Genomic DNA, 25,677 nt, shown 5'->3' with positions numbered 1-25,677 from the left:
TGGTATTTGCATAAAAAGTTCCTTTAAAAATTACAGCTTTTATTATCAATAAAAAAACAAATTCACCTTTGGCCAGGCAGTGGTGGCACATGCCTTTAATTCCAGCACTCAGGAGGCAGAGGCAGGCTGATCTCTGTGAGTTCAAAGCCAGCCTAGACTACAAGAGCTAGTTCCAGGACAGGTTCCAAAGCTACCTAGAGAAACTCTGTCTCAAAAAAAAAAGAGAGAGAGAGAGAGAAAGAAAGAAACAACAACAAAAAAAAAAAAACAAAAAAAAAAACAGCTTCTCAAAGAAAACTAGAATTCTGAAGAATTTACGTCTACTACAGTGAGTGCATCATCTCCTCACTATTTAAACACATTTCTGGTAGTATTTGTTAGCTTTATAAGGAATGTGGTGATTCTGAAGCCTATGATGTGTAAACTTCTGAGAGAACTGTATCTGCCACTAAATGTATGACATCCCCAAACCATGTGCAGATAAAAGATATATCAAGAATGGAAGACAGAGCAATGCATGTTCTCTTTCAATGGATCCCTTGCTCAGCCTGAATGTAGTAAGGAGATTCTTGGATCTTCCACAAAGCAAAGTGCCTTTCTCTCTCTTAGGATTAGAGGAGGTGAGTGGGAGGGTATGTGGAGAGAATGGGAGGAGGAAAGGGAGGGGGAATTTGGACTGGTATACAAATAAAAAAAAAAACAGTCAAAAAAATTTCTTGATATTGTTTAGTCGCCACTCCACCCCCAAAAAGGTTCTTCCAGAACAGCCCTCTCATTACCTAAATAGGCTTTAAAAAGACTCTTTCTTTTCCTATTACATGCTTATGTGAGGCCCAATAGAAATACAAATAAACCAAAATAGCATATCACAACAGACTGAAGACAGAGAAATGTGAGGATTCAGATATTTTTCATTAAATTAGACATTAAAGAACTCTATAAAGCAAATACAATAAAATTCCCCTTTTTCATTCTTTAATTTCTACATTTGGCGTGGGGAAGAAATGGTTCCTTTTTATCATGACTCCTCCTACATCTAACCAAGAGGTGCCCTAATGCTAAATGCTTTGATTAGAAATATTTAAGAGGAAAATAAAAGAGAGTTTAGGTTCACTCCTCTAATGTGGGAAGACCCTATGACCTATAACAGCAGAACCTTCCCAGTATTCCACAAGGTAGGAAAGGATCCCAGACTTGGGGTTTGGGGGAAGGTAAGGTTCCTGAAAAGCAAAACTCTCCACCTAGTATGAATCACATCACTGGGCAGTCTCTACAGGGGCACACTTCTGAAGGTCAGGTGAGAGGAGAAGAATTTTAACATGTGCTCCTAAGAGACAACATAACAAGTAGATATGACTGAAGAGTAAAGGAATGTTCCAAAGTCTCTGGAAATAACTATTGTTGCTAGGAAGAAGAGCAACTGATAAATTACTAGTCGGATCTAAAGGGAGTTCCAACGTGAAGAAATCATAGTGCGATAAGCCTGAACTTATCCCTGAGAGGAGTATCAATATCCTTCATGCCTGATATGCTCAAGTGTCAGGACTGGAACAGGAGTATACCGGTTAAACTTACCTTAAAAGTTAATGATTTCAGAGCGGGCTTAATTTGCAAAGCCATAGTACATGTTCTATAAATTCACTCATTAGTGCTTCAAAATTAAAGTTATAGAGAGACAAAATAAACTAGATTTTGGCAACACCTTTCTCTAGAAATAATAATATATACAATTGCTATTATTAGCAGTAATTAATGCTATATTCTTCAAAAATGAAAGACAGAGAAAAAACTTCACAGAAGGCAGGGGAAGAAAACTTAGGCAATTAAAGTAGAAACTTGTTTGAAAGAGTATAATTTAGTGCCAGAGTCACCTTTGAAATACAACTCTACAACCTGGCAGAACCCAGATCAGTGCTTAACAAGATTTTCGCTTTGTCCATTAATGATTTATTATACATTAGTTGAACTCTTTCCAAAAACAATATTGACATGCCAGCAAATTAGAATCTTTTTTAAGGTACATGATCCCCTATGCTATGTATTGTCATCAGTAATCAACACAGCAAACATTTCCCTCTAGTAAACTAAAAATGAGAAATAAGTAGTTTTGTTTTTATGTTTAACATGTGTGATTGAGGCAGCAAGAGCACTTCAGTAAAATAAGATAAATCTGGCTGTTGCTTTTCTAGGAAGTTTCAAAGAGCAGTTGAAAGATAATGGCTAATTGCAATAGTAACCACGGTTGAAACAGAAACCAGTGATTGCAGGAGAAAACCTTCAGACAAGAAGACGTGCGGCAGTGGTGGGCATCTATAATTTAGAATGTTCAATGCTCAACAAATTGTTTCTTTGAATTGTTTCTTCCTAAGGGAAACAGAAAAAAAAAAGGATGGTACATTCTGAATCTTCACTACTGGCTATCCGCTGTTTCTCACATCTCCTTCTCGTCCTCAGACACACTCCTCTGAGGCTAAGGTGAGTTATCTGTACAGGCTTTTCCCCATGGTCATGCTGCTCTGAATCTACTACAGAAACTGAAAGTCCTAGAAAGAGGACAGCATTAATGCAAGATTGTATTACGCAGTTCCCATGGTCAATTTATTCTCGGTGTGAAAATAAACTCTGGCATGGCCCTAGGTAGTCGTACTATAATCTTCTTGGTAAATAGTACCCATTGTTTATAAAGATAGATTGATGTCATTTTGAAGCTGCTGTTGAATAATGTATGAAAGTGTTTAAGATGGTGATTAAATGGTCTCAGACACCACCACATATGTGTTGAAAAGTACAGACTGTATTTCAAATCACATCTGGCCTGTTCAAGTGCAGTGCTTCCCTTGCACAGTATAATAAACATGGGAATTCTATACAGAAATCAGCCTTTCCCTTCCCTATTTCACTTTGAAGAATAGTAAGCAATCTGTTAAAAAAGCAAGCCAAAATTTCACAATGATAGCAGACAAGTAGACCTGATGCATGATGTCACAGATACACACACGCACGCATGCATGCACCATGCACATACACACACACACACACACACACACACACACACACACACTTTCTCTCTGTTCAGCTAGTCCCTATCGTTTCTTATTGTTCTCAAGGAGACCATTTTATTCAAGGAATTCATCTCTGTCCTGCTCTCCCAGTGATTCAGTTGGAGGCCGCTGAGCAACTGTTTCACAGATGATTATCTCAGGGTACCCTCTGGCAAATTCACATAACTAAAGTGAAAACAAGGAGTTTAGCACTACCTTTAGGGACCAAACATGAAAATAATAAAAGAATACAATTGTCCAATTATATCAAAATGACACCAAATTCTTTAATCAAATGACAGAAAGCTAAAGTCTCCACTATAGATTACTCTTAGGTCAAGTACATTTGAAATCACCCTGAAAAGCAATAACTATCTAAAATGTAAATTGAGAAGCAACCGTTTTCTGAGGTCAGTATATGCAGATTGCTCTCAGTTAGGGAACACTAAGACATCTGCTGCTCTGTAATAGTTGGTCTGGCTATTTAAATGCTCAAAGACAAAACATTTGCTGTATGTAAACCCTAAAGAATTGTAACCAACACTGTGCATTTAAATATTAGAGAGATATGGATAAATAGATATATAGATACAAATATGTTTTTAAATGTCTACAAAGATCAGATGAATTACTGAGTACCAGACTATTGTTTTGTGTATATTATCAGGAAAAAATAAATCACAGATAATCAATAGTGGGAATTAAAAGTTGAAATGCCAAAATGTAATGATGTAATGTAAGTTGATAATGCATTAAGGAATTTTTAACAGGGATTTCTTCTTCCAGTTATTTAGTTCAAAACCAAGCCCAAATTTGAATTCTCTGCTTCTCTCCATCTTCCACCTGTCTGAGGCTTTGGTCTGTAGCCACGTTGTTGTATGCCTATTGTGTTAGTCTGATGTCTACTCCTAACAAAGGGCTTTGCTCTGTAGTTATTGAACATCACACACAACACAACATGGGAAAGGAATGAGGAATACCTTTTTTACAGAAACCTTAATAGTTTTACAAGAGAAGAAATTATTTTACTGACTCAGAATAGCACCCAAAACTGCACACAGATGTTATCCACCTATGTCCTCATGATGTTTTCAACATTCAGGGAATATTTATTGTCTTAAAGGTTGCTTTCAAGTTATTGAAACATGCATACATGCAAACACATGCATACACGCACACACAGTCTTTTAAAGATGAAATGTATGCACTTAGCATAGACTGTAAAAGCTGATTACACGGGAAGTACAAGGTTACTTGGTATAGTAAGGTTAGTTACATTATTTTCCTAAGGGCAGGTTAAACTTAATCAGGCTGAGTACACAGCAACATAGAAGTTCGAGTCCAGAGCTTTAAATGATCTCAAGGCATATTACTAACTTGGCTGCAAGCTCTGGCAAAAATTCAAAGATAAGGTAATTTCAGAAAAAGTTACTAATTACCACAACAAATATCTCTGTTGAATTCAGATAGATAGATAGATAGATAGATAGATAGATAGATAGATAGATAGATAGATAGATAGATGGATGGATGGATGGATAGATAAATGTCACAGGTAAATGAATAAAAATTATTTGGGGTCCATATGAACATTACCCATAATTTCTGGGTAACCTTCTAATGATGAAAATATCATCTGTATGCTAAGTAACCTGTGTTAACGTCTCTAAGATTGGAATAAAAAAGAAAAGGAAAGGAAAGAAAAAGATGTTGAATATGAATTTTCTCTTCTACCAACCCACAGCTTTAATGTAACCAATAGAAATAATGATCAACTGACTGAGTTTTCCAAGAGACTTGTATGTTGTCTGAAAATGATGAAGACAGTTGTCACCAGAGTTCTTTTCTCAGGCCATCTCATTCACTGTACTCCAGAAATATCTTTAAAATGTAGAGCCAAGAGCCACACTTTCAATGATTTTTATCTGTGGAATCCAACCAAGAAAGGTCCTGTTCGTGAGAATGAAGGAGCCACGTTCGCTGCTGGCTCCAGGCAGTCTCTGTCCCCTGTGATGATGTGACAGCACGTATCCGAAGTGAAGCTTGCTTTTTCCCATGTAACTTTTAATATTCAAAATGTCTTTGAATAAAGGTCAAAGTATAAAATTCTAGCGTATCCCACATGCAAGATGGAAAATTAATGTCACCTAGTAATCAGAAATATGATCTGCCGCAGTAGAGCCCTTAGTGGTAGCCGTACACTTGTCTCTCTTGACCTGGTATGTCAGGGCATGTCACAGACACCTGGCTATCATGCACCACGGCTAGGTCAGAGCTTCACACCCAAAGGGTATCAGCCAACAATTGAGCACCTAGGAAATATTGAAAAATATGCTAATAAAGTATGTGTGCACACCAACAAAAAGTACTAAACTTTTAAAATTAAGTAGTATTTTGTAAAGCACTACAAGCTTTATTGCATACAACCATGAAGGCTTTGTCTATCTATCACACACATGCACACGCACACGCACACGCACACACACACACACACACACATACACACACACATGTATGCACACATACAGTCAAAATAATGCAATAAAGAAAAATATTGATATTACATATAGAAGCGATGAGGATATATTTCAGCAAGAGAACATGTGCTTAGCCAGAGATAAGACTCTATTTGATTCCTAGATCTAAACCAATGAAAGGGGAAGAGTTATTCATGCCATCTTTCTATTTGTTATAAGTATAGTCTTCAGAAATATTCATAGGACAGACAGAATTTTGTTATACTTTTATATGACCAAAAATGTGTGCTCCATAAAAGCCATGCTTAAAGAAAAATAAGACACACACAGCCTTAGAGAAATCGAGGCACTTCTACCTCATCTTGTCACGTTTTCCCCAGCAGCAAGAAGGTTATGAATCAGAAGACCTAATACATGATTGAATACAAACATGTGTATTAGTGAGTGACACCGCACAAGAGGTTTCCTGTGTTCTCCTCCAGACCCTGCTACATATCTAGAGAGAGAAACAGGTCATGGACAGTAAAATGGAGTTTGGGGTCCAACAGCATAACCTCAAACTCACTTCAAGTCTGCTACAATCAATTGTTCTTGGTCCCCAGGAAGATGCAACTATAAAATCACTAATATTAACACACTGTGACCTCAGGACTTTATAACTGTGCCTATAACCCCAAAATACCAATGTCCAAATGAGATACTCCAGAAGCTACCACACTCTAAATTATTTAAAGCTCATTAAATCTTCAACAAGAAAAAAAAGGCAGTCCATGAGGTTTAGCTTTTGCCCTCAGTATTTCCACAAGTCTCTCTGATGAGTCCACAGGAAGGAATGCTAGGACACAATATTTACATTCTAGAAGGCAGGTCACACTGGGAAATAGTTCCTGAAGCACACCTAGCTTTCAAAACTGTAAGACTGGAAAGAGTAGTGTGGATGGAGTGAATGATCCCATGGGAAAAGTAGACCTGAGATAACAGCACCACTTCTGTTGATATTGTGACTGACAGCTGGCTGTGTCTCTCCTAGCAGGGGACTAGCAGTAAGACTACAAGACTGAAGGGTTACTGAACATGGAATTTTAACAGAGTACTGGGGCTGCACCAGAAACAATGCACCAGAAAACAACCTGCAACTGAAGTTGCTCATACCATATTTCTTTCATCATCTGATCCTTCATTATAACATACACACACACACACACACACACACACACACACACACAGACACCTCTACCCTACCCACCTACCCACTTTCCATTTAAGCAAAGTCTGGTTGCTTACATATTAAACTTTTAATGCAACTTTAATTTCTTTCCTAATCCAATAGTTGATTGTAACAATATATTTTCTTCTTCCATGGCCAGTTTTTAAGTCAAGATAGTGAAGGCCTTGACTTATAATTGTTCCTTAGACACTGGTTTGCCATAATAAAAAGCCAAGACAGCCTGCTAGAGAATAAATCATTCTTTCCTCTGAGTCCCCTTAAAAGCAACCCTGATGGTATGAATGTAAATGGGCCCCACAGGCTCATATGCTTGAATGCTTGGTCCCTAGTAGCTGAAACTGTTTGGGAAGGATTAGGAGATGTGGTCATATTGAAGAAGGTGTGTCACTGGGGACAGGCCTGTGACTTCAAAAGACTCATGCCATTGCTAGTGTGCTCTTAGATTCCTACTTGAGTGTTCAGATGTGAGTGCTCAGCTGCTGCTCCAGCCTCCTACCTTCTTGCCCTCACTCTACTATCATAAACTCTAGTCCTCTGATATCATAAACCCAACCCAACCCTTTCTTTTATAAATTGCCATGTTTTTATCACAGTAATGGAAATGTATATAAGACTGCATCCTACAGCCTGATGTCCCCCAACACAAATGAAAGACCCCAGATAAGGAATGCAGAGATAAACTAAGTTAGCAACTGACGACCACAGTACCAGAATAGCCCAGCTAACTAAAGGTTGGTGGGCAATAGTACATAATTACTCATTACTTTATACTGGATTTTGTGGTACCGTATTGTGAATGTAACAATTTGAGTCTTTGTAACAGATACAAGGTAGAGTTTAATATCCCCATAGTGAATATCCATACAGCTAATGCCTATTACATCATGCCACAGCTGAGCATATTATGTCCTACACTGGGAGCAATTCAAATGCCATGTCACAATCACGATTATATCCCTAATTTCATATGTAGATGAAAAATAGGGGTAGCATGGGATGCTCAACACATGTTGAATGGAAACAAACAAGTATAACTGCAAAGAATATTGTAATTATAAACAAGGAAAAAGTGCTTAAAACCTGCAAAGAACAATGCCTTTCCTACTTGTTTCACAGTAAGAGACAAATGTAGTGAGGAATGCAGCTTACAGAGATGGCCTCTCACACTGAACAGCAAACAAGGTTAGGCAGAGGGCAGCAGGGGTCTGAAAGAGGACACAAAAGAGGACAGCTACTCTGTGGAAACGCAGACAGTACCATTACAAGACTCCAGTGAGCAGAGCAAGTGATGGAGCACTGAGAAATCTGCAGCCTTCAACCAAAACATTGCTTAAAACAGAATTCTCACAATAAGAAACACAGAAATAGATGGACCAGGAACGTAACTACAGAATTCAGGGCAGAATTGCCACAGGAGATGCGTGTTTGCAGCAAACTCAATCAGAAGTCTCTAAAGTCACAAGAGGTTGTTTCTACTTTCTGGAAAGTGTCATTATGCATAAGCAAGAATAAAAGCCCCAAATCTAATGACTTCTGGAGGTAGGGGAAGGGTTCCCATAGAGCTACCATTCCACTGCAGGGTATCATCAGGTCCTCTTGTGTCACAGACTTCTGCTCAGTCCACTAGAGACGGGGAAAATATACCACTTCAGAAATTGATTTATTTAGGAAATAAACTTTCCTCCACCAATAAACTGGCACTGTGTCCAGAAAGAAAGAGAAAATAGAAGATTTATTCCTATCCAAATGGACATTATCCTTTGAAACAAAAACCCCAAAGAAAAAAGAATATACAACAAGTACTGATGTCTCACCCCCCCAAAAAAAAATTACTTCCCCCAGGAGGTGCCTCCTAAAATCTCAACTTCAGAGATTACTTTTTAAAGTGAATGTCCATTATTCTATGTCATAGTAGAAAAATAAAACTTAACATATAGATATACACCACCATCACCTAACCATCAACATATAGATATACAGCACACCACCGTCACCTAACTATCAACACACGGATATATAGCACACCACTGTCACCTAACCATAAACATATAGATACACAGCACACCACCATCACCTAACTATCACAGCACTAGTGTGTCCTCTCCTCAAGTCAGCTGATGTGGCAGAATAAGCCAGTGTCATCAGAGGCACCACCACAGCACGTGAGCAGAAGCACTTACTTCCCCATGTCTCCCACCCTTTATTTATGATCCACTTCAAAGTTAGAAACTAATCCTGATTCTTTAAGAACTATCATTTTTTTTCAATTATCTTGCCTCCTATAAAGGACAGAATACAGACACCCACTACAAATTAACCAAGAAGCAGAAAACTGGGCACAGGCTCATCTCTCTCAAGCCTATTTCACGAGATCAGTTTCATACCAGCATTCTGCTGTCAAATGTATAGAAAGGATGCAACAATAAAGAAATGCTGAGCTTTCGAAGGCAGCGAAGACACCACAGAATCACACAGACAAGAACAACACAAAGACCACCCTAATTTGTACAAGTTTCTAGTCTGGGGTCTGGCTGTGCGCAAGCCTGCTCATAGCTGTGCTTTCATCTGGAGACAGTACGGCTGGCATCGACACTCTTCCCCAAATTTAAGAACCAGTACTTGAAAATGAGTCTAAACATACAATCCACACACCTGTGCATGTAAGGGCAGCTCTATTCTACACTAGAATACGTGTAGAAGAACATTATCTTCATGAAGCCCTGGCCACAAATCTCCAACCTGAAAACATCACTGGAAGTCATCAAGAAAATACATAAAATTTGTATATTGGTATGAGAGTATTTTTACACAGTGAAGCATAACAATTAAAGCATGGATGAATCTCAGACATATTGGATATATTTTAAGCTTTTTTCTTCTTCTTCAGCATTAAGAGCCTCAGGTATCTTAGCAAACATTCTACTAATAAGCTGTATGTTCTGCTGTTTTTACATTTACTTTCAGTGTCTCATTAAGTTAACCAAAAGGCCTTGAGTTTTCCATCCTCATGTCTCCAGAAGAACATTATTATAGGTCTGTAACATTGTAACTCGAGCTCCAGCTTCAAATATATCATTGAAAGAAGCATCAAAACACAGTTTTGCATTTATGTACACACACATCTCAAAAACATGTAACACTAAAGCAAAATATTGAAAGTTCTTCAGGCAGTGAAGAGAAATAAGGAAGAAAAATCAGACACTCAGAGCCTTCTCTTCATCTTGAATAAATAAAAAGCGCCAGTAGCAGAACTGAAGAATCCTGAGGAGCAGGAAACATTCCATCCGCCAGCCAGGAAAGCTGGCACATGGAGGTGCAGGCACACATGGACCAGGGCAGAGTTTATATTTAAGCTACCCAGGTTATTTTCAGGGCATATGCACCCTATTTAAGTACATTTAAATCAAATATCCATATTCAAACTAAATAGACTAGCAAATTCATAATGTGAAGTTCACTATTAACATTGCAGGGCTTGGACTAGAGCTACAAAAAGTTTGGGGACAAGAAGAGAAGATACTGATCCTGTACTCAAATGTAATGGTGGCATGCACTGAAAAGGCCATAACAGACATCGATTATCCAGATATTGTACCTCAAAATTATACTTCAAAGTCAAGAAGCAAACATGGCTTCTTTTCAGATGCTTTTGAAAGTTGAACATGTCCACTTTTGATGTCTAGGGAGATGTGTCTGGCTATAGATAGCCAAAAGAAGCAATATGTTCACTCTGCATTTTCTGCATCTAAACTACGTAGTATTGCCGAAGAAGTACTTAGGGCACAGGGCACTCACACAAGCACAAAGAGGGAAGGTCAGTCTAAAGGAATTCATAGGAACAAGCTGAAGAATAGTAACATCCATGACCAAAGACTTTAAAAGGCTTAATCATAGGCTAACAAGAGCATGCCAAAATGGACAGGGAAAATAGGTCACAGGGCCTCAACCCTATACAAAAAATAAAATAAAATACAGGCCAGTAAGGTATAATAGGAACAGAAGAAATAAATAGTCATCCCCAGGGAAGAGCACACCAACTGATTATTCAATAACAAAATGGGCAACCCTGAAAACATACGTACGAGTAACATTATAAGGACTGAGCAAGTTATTTTTAGGAATGTATATTTATGTACACATATGTATATAAACAAAACTAATTTTAAAAGCCACAAATTTGAAAGAGAGCTATAAGGGGTATATAGGAGGGCTTGAGGGAGGAAAAAGAAGGGGGGAATTGAAAATATATTATGATCTCAAAACATAAATTTTTAAAAGTGCCTATAGTTCCTATGTTTAAGAAAATTACTTAGCACTTCACAATAAGTAAAATATAGGCTACTCTCTAAGAGGCTCTGGAGGCTGAAAACAGTTTTGTCCTTCACATAATTAGTGACCCACTTGAGGAAGAAAATGGAGGGGTGTGAATGCCTCTCCTGAATAACTGCAGTTACCAAATGAGCCATAAACAAGTCAACCAAACTCGGCATGGAACTCTTATTGGACACATTTTACTATTGTCTTTCTACTAAATTATTGGGCTTCAAGTATTGCACATTTTGTATCAGAGAGCCTACAGTTACCCCTCGGTATTTATTTATCACAGTGATGCCAATGTAGACAATCCATTGCTTCCCTTCCACCCTGACTGACACAGTATGGGTGGTTTGCAAACAGACCCAGAGTGACTGTTCTTCATTTACATTCTTAGGGTTTTATTATCAAATAAAACTTCTCCAGAACCCTCTTAAGAAGCAAAAAGACTGGCACTTCCATGTAAATCGTGACTAAGCCACCCAAGATTTGAACTTGTGGCTGATAAACAGTTTTCACTGACCAGCTGTTCCCAGAGAAAACAATACCAATGGACACAACCAAAACTTTATTTGTTCTCAATTAGATAAAAAAAAAATCATAAAGTACCATGAGGGGCTGGATATGTGACTTAGTGGCAGAGCACTTGTCTACTGTGGCTAGGCCCTGGGGTCAAACCCCATTACAGGAACGCAACAAAGTGAAAAGATATCACCAGGATACACAGCAAAGATGTGCAGACTCAGCTCTTCTTACCAGCTCTCTATTACGTATGGTGAGCATCAGTGGGAGCCATGGAATTTTAATCTTCCAAACATGTACTTCCTTTTATTAACAAACTAAAGCATGGCAATATTCTATTAGCTATGTGAGAGAGTGTATGTCCTTGTGTACTTAGAGACGGAGTCTCTAAAGCTAAAGTTTCCCAATTCAGTAAAATTTGCATCCAGAAAGCCCCAGTGATTCTTCTGTTTCTGCTGCCCCAGAGCTAGGCTTACTGGTGGCCATCACTATGCAATACTTCTGCTAGAGATTCTGAAGACCAAATTCAAGTCTTTATGCTTAAATGGCAAGCAGTTTACCAGTTGAGCCAACTCCCCAGGCCAATTGAAATATTTTTAAATTGAAAATTAAAATAATGAAATCATTTTCACCTACAGTTGTCTCAGCAGTACTAATGAAAATGACTATTTCATAACCTAAAATACATCGTTAAATGATACACTATAGTAATGTGATGAGGATTGATATACACACAAAAACTAATATCCAAAAATTCTGTTGTATACATGTATACATGATCTCATTAGTAAAATACCATCCCTCTCAAGAAATTTTCCATCCTTAAGATAAGTAAGTCCTTTTACAAACATAATAATAAACGAACATTTGAAAAACAGCATTCTGGTGATACAATGTTAATGTGGGATCTTCTCTGAATGCTGTGAATATGTTTTATTATTATTGGTTAATAAAAAAGCTGCTTTGGCCTGTGGCATGGCAGAACAGAGCTAGGCCGAAAAAATAAACTGAATGCTAAGAGAAAGAAAGTGAAATCAGAGAGATGCCATGTAGCCGCCTAAGGAGACAGATGACTTTGTCAGTAAACCATGAGCCTTGTGGTAATACAAAGAATAAAAGAAATAGTTTAATTTAAGATGTAAGAGCTAACTAGAAATATGCTTAAGCTATTGTCCAAACAGTGTTGCAATTGATATAATTTTTGTGTGATTATTTCAGGTCTGGGCAGCCAGGAACCAACAAGCATCTCAGCTTACAAAATGTCAACTCCAAAAATGGGTGTTGCTTGTATTTGAAGGTGAATGAAGGTCACAGGCATGGAATAACCAAGGCATAAGGAGATGGAATGTGTAGCCAAAAGTGTGGAGCACAGAATAGCTTTTCTCAGGACCCAAAAAAAAGTAAGACTTACACAGTAGAGTCCTCACAGTAGGCATGAGATGAGGAAAACTACTTCAAGGGCAGCAAGAAATCAACCAGCCTGCAGACATGCAATTCTACACAGTGGCCTTAGGTTCCATCCCCTCGGATAAGATTTGCATTTGTTTTATGTTTCTTTTATATTAGCTACAAGAGGGACAAATTAACAAGGTTTAATTACATTAAGGTCTTTAAACCCCAACATACACTGGGGAGTATGCCCTAAAGAGTGTGTGGTTTCTGATCAATGTGGCCAGTGTCCTCCAAATCGTCTCCGTTAGAGGAGTCATATACACAGGAATATCTGCACTTTAGACAAGCTGTGCCCAGCAACTGTCTGGATATGAGGAATGGTGACTAGACCATGACAACACAAGTCTTCAGTTAGAAGTCAGCTGGGCAATTATACAAGGCTGTCCCTATGTCGCTACTGTCATAAGCAGGAAACTATAAATGCCCTTTGCATCACAAAACTAACTGGAAAGTCTGTCATGTAATCTTGGTACTGAATTGGCAACCTTCCATGTAAAGATGTCTATTTAAATCACTGTGAAAAACATACATCATTAAATGTCTGTATATTACTAATAAAAACCAAAAGTCTGGCCAATTTCCATTTGAGGCAATGACCTGCAAAATACCATTCAAGCACCATATTGACCTCTGCTGATATTCTGATGGAAATGATTTTTTGGGACGACTTGTGTCTTTTGTGTGTGCCAACAGTTGTGACCTAAGAATTCTAAGGCAGAGATCAGGGCATCTCACAGATTCCTCAGGAAAGGAAACTAGCAGAATTCCCTGGCTTTCTAAGAGCCCACATGCAGCAGGGGAGAGCTGAGGCGCAAATCGGCCGAGTCCAGTCCTGAACATACGCAGTCTGTCCACACGCTCATCCCAGCTTTGCTAGAAACAATACTGCTGCAATACAAGATGAAGTATATTCAAATAAACCTCTAAGCTTTTTATTCGTGAAATAGTTTTTTGATTTCCCCTTTCTTCTCAATATTTCTAAACAGAATATTTGTGAATATTATTATTGATATAAAGTTTTCTTTTTGTGATGTTCTACAAAGAGCTGCTATCTCAAAGGGGATTTTATTAGACATCAGTTTTGTTTTGAAGTACAATAGAGGCTGATTTCTTAGAAATTCAAACATTGGAAATATCACTGTGACAACTGGTACTAAGTACACTTACTTCCAGTATTCGAAATACCAGAATAGTTCTCAAAGAATAGATTTCATTGGCGTAATTACAAAGTAATGGTAATTATATATGAAAATGCTATTAGAAACAAGAGTATGAATTACAACTCTGCTGTGTTCAAAGACAACTATATGTCTGACAGAAGTAAACGGAACTCAATGGCGTTCACTTCACACCTATAAAAAAAGGGCTCCTGTAGAGATTGTTATCACTGGCTCAGTTTTTATCTACATTAAACCTGGTAGCATAGCACCAATTTAGGAATAATATAAATTTTTAAAAAGCAAGATAAAAATACCAAATATTTTCAGCATAAGTTAGAAACTGCAGCTGGCCCCACTCTTCTCTCAAGGCTTCCACAGCCTCATTTAAAATCTTGCACTCATTTCATCCAAAACACAGTCTGCACCTCTTCCTTCTGGTGTTATCAGTTCTTACAAGTTCCGATGGCGTACTTACTCATCCCTTCTCCCAGACAATTACAACTCTACCATTATACATGCAGTGTCTTCCTGGATAGCCACAGTTTTCATTTGTTTCTTTAGTGTAGGGTCCCAAGCACTCGATTTACTACCAAACCAGGTCAATCTCTAATTCTTTGCAGATACTTGATGTTTTCTAACTGCCACCTATTCCATCATCCCCACTAGATTGGCTTATCTTCTTAGATAATACGATTCTAGTATGAAGAAATGGTGTGTTCTCACTCATTGTTTAAAATGCCTCTTTGTAAAACTTTGAGTGTATGAAAATCGAAAGAGTGCAACATGCCAGGGCTGTTTACCACGCAAACTTACTACTGCTGCTTCTCTTTTTAAGGTGCCCTAAAAGTTGTGGCCCTGTGTGGAGTGTTGGCAGCCAGCCCTGCAAAAGGGAACCAAGACAGTGGTCCCTCTGGTTGCCTTCTCCTTTTTCCCTATGCTCTGTCTTCAGACAGCTGCTGTAAGACCAGCAGAGAAGGAGGAGAACCTGCTGATGTCACCTGACTGTCCCCATCCTTTCTGGAAACCTCCTCACTAAAGTCACACTTCCTGGGGCAAGAGAGACAACTAAGCAGTTATGTACAGTTACTGAATGATCATGAGAATAGGAACCCAGATTCCAGCATCCACAAAGCATGCCAGACCACCTATAAATGCCAGCAATAAAAGCTCAGAGATCTGACCCTCTCTTATGGCTTTCATTTGTACACAGGTATACATACTTAGGCACACACACACACACACACACACACACACACACACACACACACACACTAAATAAATCTTAAAAATTTAAAACATAATTTCCTAGAAGTTCCATTCAGTAAAATTTTATGTTCAAGGACACTTGAATTAATTGAACTTTACATTCTGTGCCTCTTCCCCATCGAAGTCAGAATCAGTCTTGAATTATAAGTGTACTTTGGAATGCTGTCTTCCAATGCCTATCATGCGGACTGGGGCATCTGCCCACTCCACCACAGCTCCAGGGCACTGGCACCGATCTGTGAGGGGAATAGGTTTCTCTTCACTGTGATTTTACTGAAATTTATAATTTAGTAATCATAGAGCCTGAGAAGGGTTAAAAGACACTGGGCCAAAGACATACAGAATGACCAAAGACGTCAGGGACAAACGCCATGGAGAAGACTAACTGCCCTAAAGTAAGGAAGGGAGAACGTGGTGGAGAATTAAAGGATGATACGGAGATTCCCATCATTTCCATCTGGTTATAGGGTGAGCATTACAGGCTGGGGAAACATTGAAAAATGCTAACCATGAGGTACAATTACTGCATTTGAAGAAAAAAAATCCCAGCATTCCTGCCCGTGGCATAACCAATATGATAACAAAATGGTTTAGTTCAACATTTATGATGTCTATTTTCATTCATACTATAAATGTACTTACTACAGTCATGAGTGGCTAGACACAATATCACTGTGAAGTCCACCTTACTCCAGATAAAAGAATCACCTATGGCTAAAACCAGTTTAAATCTATAGCAAGTTTTACTACTTAGTACGTGAAAATCACCTCACCATGTTGAGTGCCAAATGGCAGCTCCATGGTTCGTTCTCTGCACAGGAGGGAGCACACTCATTTAGCCAGCACAGCGCCCAATGACTGTCACATAGAGTGGCAGACCACGTGTGTCTCTGCCATCACTTCAGTGAACCTGCCTGACCCACCATAGGATCCTCACGAGTAAACATGGCTGCAGTACCAGGGCGAAGCTCAAGGCCCACACCTCTTCCTTATCAACCTGCACAGCACTTTCCACTGTATATGTCAGCGGTTTTGGCCACCAAGAATCTAGCTATATCTTTTTAGAATCCTCTCACTGGACATTGGCACTTCAGGCTGATATCAGCAAAATCTAGAAAATTAATTCCATCTTGCTCTCCTCCATCCTGATCACTACCCCTCCTCTCAGGATCTCCCACGGCTCCATCTCCTATGACCCACTGCAGCACAATGAGTTTCCTCTTTTCCATAACCAGAGAGTTTCCAAGAAAAAAGATTTTTAACTTCTCCACAGCTTTAGGAGCATAGTAAATAAAGCCACAATGACAACAACAATAAAATGGCCAAGTCTATGTAGATGAGTACAGAGAAGTTATGCACAAAGAGAAAGCAGTAACTAATTTATTCACTGCACAAATTGTTAGAGCCCAAAAATATAAATCAGAAATGAGAAAATTATCCAGATATAGCAAAAGTATTACTTTGACTTGGTTATTTAATTTCTAGAATTCTATTCTAACTTTAAATTTTAAAAATCTGAGTCCAAAAAAAAAACATCCTCAAAATTTACAGGGGTATAAATATTAGAATTCAGTATATGTCAAATAACAGGGAATAATAAAGTATGTTCTCAATATATCTTAGATAGTATATGCTCTTCAAGCTTACAAATATTTTATATGTTAAATTAAGACTTACATTAGATGTGGAGGTATACTAAATCTTAAAAGACATATAGTTAGGATAGGAGTGCAATAATAAGAATTTCATATAACTGAATAATGTATCTTTAAAAACTATTAGTACATTTTAATGTGACAACAGATAACATTATTAAAACTTTTTTCTATGTTAATTGTAAATCCAAGGAACAGACATATATAATTATCCTGATGACCTCTTAAATATATAGAGGCATAAGAATTAAAATAAATAAGAAACAGATGCACTCTAGAATCAACGAGGATAAAGCAAGGGAAAGAGGAATAATAGCAGGTGTGAACAGAGTGATAGGATTTACACCACACCCTACTTCATACCAGAAACACCGCTGAAGAGCAATTTTAACACTTTGTAAAGGTATCATTTGCCAGAGAACACAAGTCACTGGTATGAATGTATATAAAGGAATATTATGAAGGTGATCCGAAAGTCCTGGATATATAGAAAAGACCATTGCCAATTGTAAAGATTGTATAAAATTTGCCGGAAAGGATAGGAAGCAATTGATTATGTAAACCTGTGATTTTATTATCATTGGCACATGGTGGGGGTAGAAGTCTAAGCACAGTAACACTGGACAAGATTAATCTAAGGCTTTACACTAGAGTGAAGGCTGAGTTCAGAGCCATGAGAGCACAGGGTAGGAAGGTGGTGGACATAGGCTTCTGAAGGGGGAGGGCAGATCCCATGAGTACAAAAGGTAGAAAAAGCAAGCTAACTTTTACTATTAGGTTAACATTAACATCAAAGTGGACAAGCTGGACAGAGTCACAGCTATGAAAGGCTTACAAGTAGAATAAGAATGGTTACCGGCCTAGAAAAGCCGGACACCAACAGGGTGTCCAGGAGCTAACTTGACATGGACTTGCCATTTGTTTCAATGTTCTGGGGTCAGCAATCTGAAGCTGATCCTACCAAGGCAATACTAGTTTCTCACATATAATATATATGAAATATCCACACCCTAAGAGGATCAAGTTCAGCAAAACCAGTCTCTCATGACAATGCATGAGAAAAATAAAATGTTGAAACATCCCCTGTACTTTGATCTGTTTTATGTTTAATGACCAAATTAATATAAGCATATTCGATTAATCCTTAAGCCCCAAATATTAAGGCCAGAGAGTGTACACCTCAAGACACTTACAGACATACATTACACTATAAAGGAGGTAATTAGGAAGGCTATCTTAGAAACCATCTTAACAAAAAAGGAGAAAAAGGAAAATGTGCCTAACAAGAGTAAACCAATCTTGAGGAAAGAAGTTAATCAAAGTCCAACGGCTCAAAGATGATCTCATTATTGTTTAATAAGCTGGGGAAATGATTTCTATTATGATACATTAATAATTTACAAAGCATTCTCATATATATTACCTTCCATAAGAAGCGTGGGAGTGTGGCTCACAATTATCCCACTTTACATGTCAAGAGATCAAACCATGGATGAGGACAGAGCCAGTCCTCTGCGCCATCTCCTGGGAAACATATCAACAACAGTAGGGCCTTTGTCATATCCTTCCTGAACAGGAAAGGACTACATCATTTCATTAAAGTGTTAGATGAATTTGGGTGTTCTTTTCTGAGAAAATTTTCACATATACACACACACACGTACACACACACACACATGTACATACACACACACACACACACAATTTAGGTGAACCTAAAATGGAATATAATTAAAATTCAATAGAGTTCAGGCATTGAAACACATTTTAGACATAATAATAGTATTGAGATGACAGGGATATTGTAATATTTAATGAGATAGTTCATGTACAAGGCTAGGCGCCACACACAGGTTAGAGACTGCTGCTGCTGCTGCTAACCCCTTTACTACGGCTGCTGCAGTGATGCTTCTGTAGACATCAGCAAAAGAGGATAAAAAGATGGCGATTGTGCAGAAGTAACAGGCAGGAGGCAGAGAAACCATCCGTGCTTTGATAGACAATGCTGTGGTAAGTGATGAGGAACAGGAAAACACTGACACTTGGCAAAGACAGTGACTCAGATACTTGGGATCTGAAACATCCTTGGACATATGAGAGTGCTTCCAAGCTAGAGGGAAGAGCGTGGCAAGAGGCAGAGAGAATGCAACAGCCCACATAGACAGAGAATAAATAGGAATGCCTACCTCAAGTATAATATGCAGAAACTCCAAACATGGAGGAATTTGGGGAAATTTTCTAATTCTTAGAAATTCAATTTTTGGTCACACTGGGAGTTTTTTAAGAGTACATTTTTCCACTAAACATTTTCCACACGATCTCAAACTTCTCTTTGAGCAGCTGAATACTTAATTTATGTGTGACTCCTCTGTATTCTGTGAGTATGTTTTATTGCCATTGGTTAATAAAGAAGCTGCTTTCAGCCAATAGCTTAGTAAAGCCAGGTGGGAAATCCAAACAGAGATATATAGAGAAAGTATGCAGAGTCAGGGAGATGCCATATAGCTTCCTGGGATTAAAAGTCTGGAATCTCAGGTACTTTTCGACAGGAAGACAAAAGATGTAGAAACCAACTATAGCATATTCACAAAAGAATATACTACCTATCAATAAAGGGGAAAAATACAAATGCATATGGTGGCAGGGAAGATTTCAAAAAGCTGAGGCTAAGTGAAAGAAGCCAAGTATTAAATAGTGTGCCCTGCAAAGTGCCTTTCATGTGAGCAATAGGACCAGGCAGACTGTGTGTGATGGGAGATGTTAGGACTCTGGAGCAGTAGCAACACTCTTGTATTGATAGAAGTGTGCTACAAAGGTCTAAATATTTGTCAAATTTAGCAAATACAACAAAAATGTACATTCTATTATAAATGTTGTGAAAATAATGCCGTGTAGCTAATGATCTTAATGGAAAGCATATGACAATAATTTAAAACACAACAGAATACATTGAGTGAAACCCAGTTCTGAGCACAAAAGTACTTTTCTAAGATTTTAAATTCACTCTGCTTGTGAAACACTCAGAGTAAATGCTACAAGACAGTAGATTTTCCTAAAATGTGAGTGTGAGGGAAGCTGAGCAATAAAAGTCAGACACACTGCAACATGGCACTTCACTAAAAGAGGTCAGACTGAAGGAAACATTGGCAGACCAGGATATAATCATTCAAAACCACAAAGAAGGAAACAATTCCATTTGTACAATCTTAAATTTTTTTCAGAGCTTCAGATTTCTAATGGGCCTGTTTTTCACTCAAACTTATTTCTATAAAAAAGAAAAGGATACTTTAAAATTATATTTACCTTTACCCACCTCTCTAAAAAAAAGTATAATGCTATCCACTTCCCGCGGCTTCATGGGTGCTTCAAAGGGTATAACAGGGATTGCAGATGTTACTGCGGGTGCACGGCTGGACTTTACTGCCATGCCAGCCTGGTGAGAACCAAAGTCACACATTTATCAGCTAATGGATCATGAAAAAGAAACAAAGGCAATGATTTGATAAAGAAATATATTCAGTGCTCCACAACCATGAATTCGTGATGTACATCCTGAGAAGGGAAAGGGGCATCTGCACTGAAAAAGCACAGTCTTTTCCCTGCCATCAGTCTTCAAACAACATAAGAGTCTGTGCACTTAGCAATGGTGCTGTGTCCATACCATAGTATCATACGTGACCCAAAGGTGACTCATGGGGGGGGCGGGGTAGGAGGGGTGTGCAGATAGCATGCAAATGCTATGCCATTGTTAATGAGGGTTTTGAGGAGACCTTCTTCTTAAGGAAATATTGGAAGCAAGTACCCTAAAGAACTGAGACAAGTATACTTACTTTTAATTTTGGGGGTTATGGTCATCAAATAACCCATTTGCCAAATATAATCTGATAGCTGATTCTTCCCCAGTTACATGAGAATGACTCAAATGAAACCTAGATATTGAAACAAACTCCCCCTAGTTGCCCATCTAGAGGGTTACTACTTTTGATGCCTCAGTACCAAACCATAAGTAATTTATAAAGCAAGTTAAAAATAATAACTTTCCAGAAAGTAACTATCAATTCTTTGTGCCAAAACATTAAAGTTCCCATTTATCTCATATATAGAAAACTAAGATTTTCTACTCTGTAATAACTACAATTCTAGATTGTGATTATCTATACAAAGAAGTCCCAATTTATCTTTTATAATTTTAAGCATATATAAAATATCTGAAATAGTATAAACATAATGTGAATACAACTATCAATGACCTTTTAGGAAATCTACATCCCTTTTCCATAGAATTAATATTCTTCATATTATAGAAAAATTTCCTTATATCGTATAGAAAAATGCATGTCACAAATTTTAAAAGTCCCATATAATAACCTCTTCAAAACAAAGATTAGGTCAGTTTTCATTCAAAATATCATTTCAAGACTTTGGTTTAAATATACCCAAAGATAATAGCAATGTTTTGCTTTAGTTCAGTGGTTCTCAACCTTCCTAGTGCTCCAACCCTTTAATCCAGTTCCTCATGTTGTGGTGACCCACAACCATAAAAGCACTTTGTTTCTACTTCATAACTGTAATTTTGCTACTGTTATGAATCATGATGTGAATATCTGATATGCAGGATGTCTGCTATGCAACCCCCTAGGCAGTCCCGACCCACAGGGTAAGAACCAATGCTTACTGGGAAAGAACAAGGCTGAAGCAGGAGGATGTCTGAAATCACTTGGGACTAAGGCCAGCTCTGTTATTTATGACCCTGGCTGCTGCTGAGGCAGGAGGATGTCTGGAATCAGTTGGGACTAACGCCAGCTTTGTTATTTATGACCCTGGATGCTGCTGAGGGCCTTTGTAAACTGAGACAACACTATTTCCCCTCCATCCAGGAAGAGATCCTTTGTGAAGTGTCTCTTAATAGCATATGGGATTTGTACAAAGTAACCAGTTCTTCTCAATAGCAACTGAATTTCCTCCCTAGTAAGGGCAGCACACCTCCTCAGGGATGTCCTCCTGGCTGGAGCTTTGGTGCTGGGAAACGGAGGCCCTGGTATAGGAGACAATCCTGTCTACAGCCTCTGTTGTTCCTGGATGTCAGGAAGCAGAGGGCATGAAGACCCAGATCGCTCTCTGATTTGTTTTCCTTTTTCTTTTGAAAGTTCATAACTATTCCCCTTGCAAGCAGATGTATTTATATCTTAAAATAAAAGTAAGCATGCGAGGACAGTATATGGAATAGGAAGAAATAATTTCCCTAGTAAAGGCTTATTATTCTAGAATATTAAAATAAATCGCAAAACTCTGATGGTAATCTTGTATGTGAGAAACACACTTCTAACAGGTTGTCAGAGCAGTGCTTCTCAACCGGGAGTAGTGATCCCTGCTGAATGACCCTCTCACAGGGTCACCTAAGACTATCGGGAAACACAGATGTTTATATTATGATTCATAATAGTACCAAATTATAGCAATGAAGTAGCAACAAAAATAATTTTATGGTTGGAGGCCACCACAACATGAGGAACTGTATCAAAGGGTCGCAGTAGTAGAAAGGCTGAGAAGCACCTTGTTAGAGATTTTCTGAGACTGAGACAGAAAGCCTGCCCCACCCTGCCAGGGGGTGAGTACTGCATTCTGGAAGGAACACAGACTTACAGAGGATGTTGCCAGTGACTGCGATGCTGACACCCTTTACTGGTATCAGAATCTGTGTCTTTGTTCATCTGGCAGAGACTGAAGAGCACATGAACTATCTGATGAACTATACAATGTACGTGCATTTGATACACCCAATTCACCCTTTGTAATTTAGTGACTCTACATGTAAAATCTTTTGAACAGCTGTGGAAAAGTTAGCACTATAATGATACTGCCTGGTTATTTCCAGTATCTCAAAATGAAATAACACAGGAAAAGAATAAAGGCAAAGACAAAATTTCCCAGCTCCATATCCATGTATTCTTACGGTTTCTAAGGGTACCCTAGGTGTCTCTATCATTCATAGACCTTAAGTTGATGAAAGCCAAACCCAAGCCTTCATCATATGATTGACTGACTTCAGACATACATTTAAATATCAGCCTTTAATACTGTTGTCAGTGGGGCACTGATTAGAAAACTATGTGATCCTATACGGGACAGATTTGTGGGAGACCCTAACTCTCTGATTCTGATGGCTTCATCTTACCATAGGAAACAGTCTCCCCACCTATAGCAAGCAGACTGGGTCCCCTGCAACAGTAGTTGATTGCCCTTGCCTGCAAGCTAATCCTTGGTTGCTTATTGATGGAGGAGGGTTATCTGTCTATTGTGTTATTTTCATTGGTTAATAAAGAGACTGCCTTGGCCCTCTGATAGGACAGAAAATTAGGTAGGCGGAGTAAACAGAACAGAATACTGGGAAGAGGGAAGTGAGGCAGATGCCATGGAGCCAGCCACCAGGTCAGACATGCTGAATCTTTCCCGGTAAGCCACCACCTCGGGGTGTTGCATAGATTATTAAAAATGGGTTAATCAAGATGTGAGAGTTAGTCAGTAACTAACTCTCTACAGATAATGGGCCAGGCAGTATTTAAATGAATACAACTTATATGTTATTATTTCTGGGGCTAAGCTAGCCATGCGGGAGCTGGGCAGGATGAAAAGCAGGCCTGCCAGCTGCTCCCTCACTACAGCTTATACGATTCATAACGCTAAGCAGAAGTTAGACACAACCAAACTATCCCATAACAGGTAAGTGATTAATGAATTACAGTATCTAATGATCACATGGAGGAAAAAGCTGTCTGTTACTGGAGCCCGTCCATCCCACGTGATGCGAGAATGAACACGGGAACACAATGCCCCTTCAAGACCTTGACCTAAATTTCTTTGGCTACACACTTAGAAGGGGAATCTATACTATTTCTGTCTTTTTTTTAAAGATCTTCTGCAGTAACATTTCAATGTAGGCTATATTATTGAACATTCCCGCCAATAATGTTCAAGAATTTGTATAACACTGACTAGTTTTTTGTTTTTTGTTTTTTTTTTTTTTTTGACGATAGCCTGTTAATAGGTCTGAGAAAGTATTTCTTTCTGATTTTGATGATTAGCACCATAACATGCACTTTGGGCCATCTATATGTCTTCTTTGTAAACCATTTAAGTCATTTGCCTATATAATTCAGGTTTTTGATATTTTACTGTTGATTTGTAAGAGTTCTTTATATATAATAGAAACAGCTCCTTATCAGTTAGTTCTGTGATCCAAGCCCTTTTAAACTTTAAATATCTTTTAAAAGATAACTAGATAAGCTGACGAGATGGATCAGTGGTTAACAGCACTTGATGCTCTTACAGAGGACCTGGGTTTTATTCACAGAACCCACATAGCAACTTAAACATCTGTGACTCCAGTTCATAGAATCCAACACCCATTATTGGCTTTCATTGGCACCAGGCACACATATGGTTCACTTACATGCATGCAGGCAAAACACTCATCTACATAAAAATAAGTAAAACTTCCTGAAAAGATGGATGAAGAGAAAAACGCGAATGACATATGTATATGCATGCATATGTGTGTATATATGTCTATATGTGTATGTATGTATGTATATATGTTTGTGTGTGTGTCCATACGTGTCAATAACAGATGAATAGCTGGACGATTCAGACTTTTAGTCTTAAAGGAGGATGAAAAGTTACCATATACATCAACATAGTTGAACCTTGTCAAAACTCTGCTAAAAGAAATAAGATAATATAGGAAGACAAATATCAATACATATATGGGACATATAAAATAGTTAAATAAAAGCAAAGAGTCAAATGCTGGCTAGAGATTCAAGGGCACAGGGTGCATATAAGTTTCAGCTACAAAGAGATAGTTAATGCAATTGACAGTATAATTAACATTCCAATGTTGAACAATTAAAGGTATGTTAAAGGAGCAGATCTTACATGTTCTTATTACAATAAAAATAAAAATAGAAAAGATTGTATTATTGCTGAATGCACCAACTTAGATGTATCTCCATATTACTGTGCTGAATGCCAAGAAGCTGATCTCCAAAGGTCAAATGCTATTTATACAATTTATTAAATAGACAAAAATCACAGAAATATAGAAAAGATTTTGGGTTTCTAGGAAAAGAGATGGTGAGGATGAAGGCCAGAGTAATGACTTCAAAGTCAGTGGCATGAAGGTTCCAACATAATGGAATAGTCTTATAATAACAGTACAGCCTGTGCCTGGTATAAAATGGTATAAAATTTCACAACTGTGCTTGCACCTTCTATAGATCTGATGTCCTAGTTTTGATATGGCAATCTACTCTTCAAGATCAACCAATGAGACAAATGAGGTGACCGGAATGTAAGATCTCCCTATGATAACTGTGAATCTTCTTCTAAATCTATAATTACTTCAAAACAATGAGTTTCAGAAAGCAAACATTACTAAGAACATATCTATAGCTTTCATAGCAGTAGATGGTCTTTTGCGTGCTGCTGGGGAGTTATTAACAGTTTTATCTACCTGTGAACCTTAATGACTACAATAATGAAGGTGGGTGACCATGGAGACAG

General features: G+C 38.2%; 1 protein-coding gene across 6 annotated transcripts in view; it reads right to left on the bottom strand.

Moving 5' to 3' along the window:
• The window catches only part of Pard3b (par-3 family cell polarity regulator beta), a 974,006-nt gene that overhangs the window by 864,649 nt on the left and 83,680 nt on the right, over window positions 1–25,677 (bottom strand). For 4 of the 6 annotated variants that reach the window (XM_048458967.3, XM_085699281.2, XM_048458970.3 and 1 more), the window contains exon 2: window positions 20,429–20,579. The exons of the other annotated variants lie outside the window; for them this stretch is intronic. In XM_048458967.3, the coding sequence (XP_048314924.3) occupies window positions 20,429–20,572 (144 nt within the window). In that variant the 5' untranslated portion in view covers window positions 20,573–20,579. The remainder of the gene's footprint in view (window positions 1–20,428; window positions 20,580–25,677) is intronic. 6 annotated transcript variants of the gene reach the window in all.

Source organism: Myodes glareolus, chromosome 1, assembly GCF_982192425.1.
Source record: "Myodes glareolus chromosome 1, mMyoGla1.1, whole genome shotgun sequence".
Taxonomy (NCBI): Eukaryota; Metazoa; Chordata; class Mammalia; order Rodentia; family Cricetidae; genus Myodes; species Myodes glareolus.
Note: the sequence above shows the minus strand (reverse complement) of the source record. Positions and strands in the feature narration are given on the sequence as shown.